The 6,879-nt window shown below is 49.4% G+C and overlaps 1 protein-coding gene across 1 annotated transcript in view; it reads right to left on the bottom strand.

Annotated features, from left to right (window-relative positions):
• Nucleotides 1-289: 289 nt before the first annotated feature.
• SCNN1G (sodium channel epithelial 1 subunit gamma) overlaps nucleotides 290-6,879 on the bottom strand; it is a 29,464-nt gene continuing 22,874 nt past the window's right edge. The window contains exons 9-13 of the mRNA XM_038763734.1: nucleotides 6,557-6,635; nucleotides 6,413-6,470; nucleotides 4,759-4,820; nucleotides 3,703-3,778; nucleotides 290-1,712 (exon numbers count right to left, since the gene is read on the bottom strand). Of these exons, the coding sequence (XP_038619662.1) occupies nucleotides 1,323-1,712; nucleotides 3,703-3,778; nucleotides 4,759-4,820; nucleotides 6,413-6,470; nucleotides 6,557-6,635 (665 nt within the window). The 3' untranslated portion in view covers nucleotides 290-1,322. The remainder of the gene's footprint in view (nucleotides 1,713-3,702; nucleotides 3,779-4,758; nucleotides 4,821-6,412; nucleotides 6,471-6,556; nucleotides 6,636-6,879) is intronic.

Here is a 6,879-nt window from a genome sequence, read left to right as displayed (position 1 = left end):
TGTGGGACAACCTGATCGCCTTGTAACCTCACCAGCGTTTAGAACAGTGCTTTGCACATAGTAAGTGCTTAACAAATACCATTATTATTATTATTATTATTATTATTAAACAAAATCAGAAAGCTTCTTTCTTGCCTTGCCCAAGTCTCGAGTTTTCCACCATGGGGCACAGGGTAAAAACTGCTCAACACAAATAACTCAACCCACTGCCTTCCCAACCTAAGCTGTGCTCTTCAGGATCGACTTCACCCCCATTAGTAGGAAAGAAATTCTCAAGGTTCCATTAGCTAAAAAAAAAAGTTTATTCAAAAATAGATCACCTTTGGCTGTGTGGTTTATTTTCCAGGCCGTACAGTTTTAAATAATCATTGAAAACAAAACAAAACAACTTCATTGTATTCCACTTCAGGTAAGTATTTCCGTTCTTCTCCGGGAGCTGTGCAAATGTTTTTTTGGGACCCAGGAATTCCCACGAGCCCCACCAGGGACCGTGGGAACCCAGAATGCCAGAGGTTTGATTATCCAAGTTCCCTTTCAACTCGACTCTAGTACCATGAACAGATGCTCTGTTAAGAGTTGACTAGGGTAGAGCTAAAGGACCAGAGTCAGAGGCGAAAACCCATCCTTCTGTACTGCTCTTTGAGAGAGAACTTTCCCACTGATGAGTTCTTGGCCAGAGCAGTGTGAGGATCATGGCAAAGTCCCCACCTGATACTGGCAGGTTCCAGGCAGAATCTCAAGGCTGCTGAGCATCTCGGGGACATTTTCTCTCCCCTCCATCTGTCCTCTCTTCTCTCTGGCTTCTCCGGTGGCCTCCGGCTCTCTCTGCAGTCTCGGTCTCAGTGGTCTGAGCTGGGCTCACAACTCAGCAGGGGCCCCCCCAGACTTTCAGGGTCTGCCTGGAGCATGGGGTCCCACCACCCCGGAGCAGCTCGGGCAGTAGATGGGCATCAAACAGGGGGCATCAAGCAGGGGGCCTCCTAGTCCCTTGACCTTTCCCCCTGAAGTGCCTCCGCCTGATGATCCCAGTGCCCCTGTGAGTTCACTGTTCTTATACTTCATTTAAGAAAATAATACGTCTTTTCACTGAAGTTCCAGAAAAAAACGGTCCCCAGGCTGCATCCAGGGCTGGCCTCGCCCCTGACCCGCCTGATGGGCAGGTTTTCACAGTTCAGTTAACAGCTCTGGGGAGGCCTGCACAGTTCTGCCCCACCAAAAGAGTCCAAGGCACCGGCCCACAACGATCACGCCACCCAGAAAATGGTCCTGGGTCCTCTTTCCTCTGGGCACCAGCCAGGTCAACAGGACCCCCAGCCCAGGCCTCAGAGCTTCCCAACATCCTCGGTGTCCTCCAGTTGGGTGGCAAAGGCCCTCTGGAGCCGCAGGGTGTTGTACCTGGGGGGCGGGGTGCCCGGCACGTGAGTCCCTTGGAGCTGGGGCAACCGTAGGGCAGTGTTGAAGGTGGGCAGGTCGTCATCGGGGATGCAGGTGGGGTTGTCATGGCCTCCGTGCTCTGGGGGTCTCGAGAGAGAGGAGGGCCTCTGGTGGGCCTTGCGCCCGCCCCACCACTCCTTGGCCTTCTGCCAGCGCCGCCGGGCGATGATGGAGAAGGAGTCAATGAAGAAGACCTCAATGATCTCGATGACGCAGACCACGGAGCAGCTCAACCACAGGCCCAATTGGCCCCCAAAATTGGACAGCAGGATCTCAATCTGCAAGGAGACATCAGCTCATCATCAACTTAGGGTTCCAAGGTAAGAAGTCGTTCCCAGATCATTTCTATTCTCTACAGGGCTCCTCCTGCTCCCCTCCAAATGGGCTGTTTCCTCATGGTTGACAGTCGAAGGAACTGAGCGCTCAGCACCAAGGGAACTAAACCAAGGTAGCCTTGATGTCGTTGCAGCCAGATTTGGAGTTTGGTACCAATGGCCTATATCCCTGGAACCATAAGCACTGGCAAAGACCTCCTGCATGCCACTGTCATGTGACTCAGCCCTCCTCCGACCCTCCCAGCTCATCAGCCTCGACCTTTGATTGATGCAGGCACATTGTCTGGCCCTGAATTGGGATCTGTGGTGATTCCGATACTGTGTCCCAGAGCAGAAGTGAGGGACTAGTGAGGGGGTGACAGATCTCAGTTCTTAACTCCCTAATAGCCTCTCTGTTACTACTATTACTGATAATAATTATGGTCTTTGTTAACTGCTTGTTTGTTTTATGGCACTTGTTAAGCCCTTACAAACACTGTTCTAAGCTTTGGGGTAGGTACAAGTTAATTAGGTCGGATGCAGCCCCTGTCCTGCGAGGGGCTCCCAGCCTCAAGTAGGAATAATAGTAATAATAATAATAATAATAATAATAATAGCAATAATAATAATGGTACTGAATCCCCATTTTACAGTGGAGGCAACAGAGGCATAGAGAAGTTGTGACTTGCCCAAGGTCACAAGCAAGCAACTGGCAGAGCATTTGGCAGAGCCGATACTAGAACCTAGGTCCTCTGACTGCCAGGCCTATGCTCTTTCCACTAGGCCACACTGTTTCTCACTTACTATGCCGAGCACTTTGCTAAGTGCTGGGATAGGTACAGTCCAGTCGGATCAGATGCAGTTCCTGTCTCCCACGGGGCTCAGAGTCTGCTGAGCAGGTCTATCAGCTGCCAAACACTTGACCCCTGGAGAAATGCTAACAAACGATCCTACCAGTTCCTGGATCACCCTGAACACCTCCTGACTTGCCCTGTGGAACGTTGGAGCCTCTATCAGACTATTTTCAGGGTGGTGCCCAGAAAAGCCTCCACGGGTCTCCTTTAACAATCAACTACCTTGTCTCCTGTGCAATCCCCCACTGAGTTAGGAGTTGAACAGCCAGAGGGCAAGAACCAGGGACCCAGCCAGTGTGCCCCATACGTGAACAACACAATGCAGAGACAGGTGACAGGCCCTAAATGTCTTCGACATCAGGAAGGCCTCAGAGTGAAATAGCAGACAGAGGTGAGTGGCATCATACTTACTTCTGCCACCCAATTATTAAGCTGTCAGAGCTTATTAGTATAATTAATGTTAATAACAATAATAATGATATTTTTAAAGTGTTTATTCTTTCTGTACCAAGCATTGGGGAAGACAATATAAGATAACAAACTAATCAGATAGGGCAGAGTCCCTGTCCCATTTGGGGCTCACAGTTTACGTGGGAAAGAGAACAAGTATCTTCTCCCCATTTCACAGTTGAAGAAACTGAGGCAGAGAGGAGTTCAAGGACTTGCCCAAGGTGACATAGCAGGCAAATGGCTGAGGCCAGGTCCCCTGAATCCCAGGCCTGTGCTTTTTCTACTAGGCTACCCTGCTGGCTATAGGGTTTCCCTCCCTTTCCTCTCCTTGCTGTTTTTGACTTTTCCCAGTGATGGACTGAGGGGACAGTGAAGTACAGAGAAAATCCTCCAGTCATGAAGGAAGGGGAAGGGCCACAGCCTCTGCAGGCCCTTATTTGCATGACTGTTCCATCACCATGCCAAATCTCCCCTCACCACTCCCTGTAGCCTTCTTCTCTGAGCCCACAGGGCTGCAGGCTCCCACTTCTCTGTGGCTCAGATGCACCCAGGCTTCCCATTTCTCCCCCTCCCCTTCCCCAACAGCCTGAATATTCAACCCGGGAGCAAGAGTCATTTTTAAGGGAAAACTGGTGGAAACCATTGCTTACGCTGTTGGCTGGGCTCTCCATGATTGATCTCTGGTTCAGATCTTTGTAGTAAATCATGAGATTGGCTAAGTCTGTCCTGAAAGAGAATCAAACAGGTAGGCTCTGGAGTCAGGCAGGTTTGTGACACACATTGAATTCATTCAGGTAACCAGTTGGATCAGTGAGGGTGAATTTAGACCAGGTAGACCAATTTGCCTAGCTTCAGCTCCCTCGGTAATGGCAGCTGAGTGGCCATCTGCTACTTAATAATGATGCTGCAATTTGTTAAGAGCTTACTATTTATCAAACACTGTTGTAAGCATTGGGGTAGATACAAATTAATCAGAGGGGACCCAATCCCTGTCCCACATGGGGCTCGCAGTCTAAAGGGGAGGGAGAACAGATACTGAATTCCCATTTTAAGATGAGGAAATTGAGGCTCAGAGAAGTGAAGTGACATGCCCAAGGTCACATAGCAGGCAAGTGGCAGAGCTGGGATTAGAACCCAGGTTCTCCAACTCCAGGCCCGTGTTCTTTCTACTAGGCTACACTGCTTCCTTATAGTTGCTTTTCCCCCTGCCAGGGTCATTATTAGCCCCAAAAGACTGTAGGAAGTCCTAGCAGTGAATTCTGTGCTTTAAGACACAACCCACACAGTGCCAACCTTGGGGAGCTCACAACACGGGTTTTATGAACAAAATGGCTACCCATGCTGAGAAAGTTTGAACGTTAGGAATGCAGGCTCTAGGCTCTACTGGGGTCTTGCTTTCCTCCTCTTTGTTTCTTTCTTTTTCCATCAAACCTTGGGATCATTGGCCATTCTATGAAGGGAACTCTTGTGAGGGGGTGACCAGCTCAACAATTCCCTAACTCTAGCTGAAAGATGCCAAGGAAGCAAAGGATTCCCAGGAGTGACTAAAGAGCAGAGGAAGTGGTGGCGAAAACAGTGAAGGGACAAGAGAGTTCCCGGCCAGTGTGGGAGGTGGCAGGGCACGAAGAAGAAAAAAAAGGCTCAAAGAGGGGCAAGCAGAAGGAGCAGGGCTGAGGAGAAAGACATAAGAGCCCAGTGGAACTTACTTGTTTAGTTTTCTGCCTGGTTTCTGGCCCCTGTCCCACGTTAGAACTGGTAGCATCCATTTCTGGGAGATGGAACAATATAGCCATGAGTGTCCATGGTAAGAGAGAGAATCCTTGATCATGATTCGACTTCACTATGGCCCTATTTCTACTATCGAGGGTGGGTATTCTTTTTTTTTAATGGTACTTGTTAAGTGCTTCCTATATACCAGGCACTGTACTAAGCTCTGGGGAAGATACAAGCTAATCAGGTAGGACACAGGCCATGTCCCATGTGTGGCTCACAGTCTTAATCCCCATTTTACCGATGAGGTAATTGAGGCATAGAGAAGTTAAGTGACTTGCCCAAGGTCAAACAGCAGACAAGTCAAGAAGCAGCATGGCTCAGTGGAAAGAGCATGGGCTTTGGAGTCAGAGGTAATGGGTTTGAATCCCGGCTATGCCACTTGTCTGCTGTGTGACCTTGGGCAAGTCACTTAACTTCTCTGAGCCTGTTACCTCATCTGTAAAATGGGGATTGACTGTGAGCCCCAAGTGGGACAACCTGATCACCTTGTATCCCCCCAGCACTTAGAACAGTGTTTTGCACTTAGTAAGCACTTAACAAATGCCATTATTATTATTATTATTATTAAGTCGCAGAGCCAGAATTAAAAATTCACAAGGGCTCTGGGGGGCTTGAGAGATAGAGGCATTTTGGATACTTAAAGGGGTGAACCCTCCCCTGGAAGTCCATTCCAGGCAGTGTGTAATTTGCGCTGGGCTCACCAGAGTTCAGCCCCGGGGCCAGTGGCCAGAGTCCCAGCATCTATTAGCCCAGGTGGACGGTTGGGGGTGCTGACCACCTGGGCAGTGAGTTGGGTCTTAGATGAGCCAAGAACCTGTCAAGAGTCCAGGAGAACGTTTGGTAATGGGAGCAGCTGAAAGTAACAGCATTTCTGCTCCTCAGTCAATCAGTGGCATTTATTGTGTGCTTACTATGTGCAGAGCACTGTAGTAAGTGTTTGAGAGAATATGACACAGCAGAATTAGCAGACACATTCCCTGTCCACAAAGAGCTTACAGTCTAGTCTCCTTATTACTCTCCCCTGCCCTTGGGTTTCTGGGAGGGCTGTATCCATCTCTAGGAGGGAGTTGGTGTACTCATCTCTGCTGGGGGCCGGCTTGATGGTTTCAAGTGCCCTGGCCCCTCTCCCAGGGCACATGAAGCCCACTTCCCGGGTTAGCCAGACAGGGACTGCTGGCCTAGTGGCCCAGTGGCAAAACCCAAGCTTATTTTAGGCAGGAAATGTGTGTTATATTATTATATTGTATGTTCCCACGTGCTTAGTACAATGCTCTGCACACAACATGTCCTCAGTAAGTATGATTGACTGACCAGTAGTCAGGGGATTTGTTCCTTGTCTTCCAAAGAAACAGTGAGCAGCCTGCAGTGGGTTGGGGAGAGCATGGAATGGCCCTCAGCATTCTGAGTGACCAGAGATGGGGAATGAGACCTTGGAAGAGGAAAATGTCACCTTGGAGGGGAGTCCGAGCTCCAGGGGCCAGGAAAGAGAGAGCCCCCAGGACTAAGGGAGCTCACGAGTGTTTCCCGCCACAGCCAGGTAAATAGATCATTCCAGGAAAATGGACCCAAGCCAGCTGAAGAACTCACCTCAGAAACGGCAGACGGCCACTGAGCCAGGCTGGTTGTTAAAGCCCATTCTTTAAAACTAGGGATAGAAGGAAGGCAGAGTTAGCTGACCAACTCAGAGCTCCGACCAGATTTGTGTCTTCGTCACAGCCCGGCTCCACTCACCTGCACGCTTCTCTGCAGATCATCTGACAGCCCAACTCTTCCCGGACAAAAGCCTGGTGAAGTTTGTAGTAGCAATACACTGTGGAGGGAAAAGGGGTGAGTCTGGGATGCTTTCAATCAATGGTATTTATTGAGTGCTTACTGTGTGCAGATCACTGCACTGAGCACTTGGGAGAGTACATTAGAGCAGAGTGTATTGTTTTCTTTTTTTCAGTATTTGTTAAGCACTTACTATGTGTCAGGCACTGTACTAAGCACTGGGGTAGATACAAGATTGTCACAATGGACACAGTGCTGTCCCACATGGTGTTCACAGTCTTAAT

Source organism: Tachyglossus aculeatus, chromosome 21 (genome assembly GCF_015852505.1).
Source record: "Tachyglossus aculeatus isolate mTacAcu1 chromosome 21, mTacAcu1.pri, whole genome shotgun sequence".
Lineage (NCBI taxonomy): Eukaryota > Metazoa > Chordata > Mammalia > Monotremata > Tachyglossidae > Tachyglossus > Tachyglossus aculeatus.
Note: the sequence above shows the minus strand (reverse complement) of the source record. Positions and strands in the feature narration are given on the sequence as shown.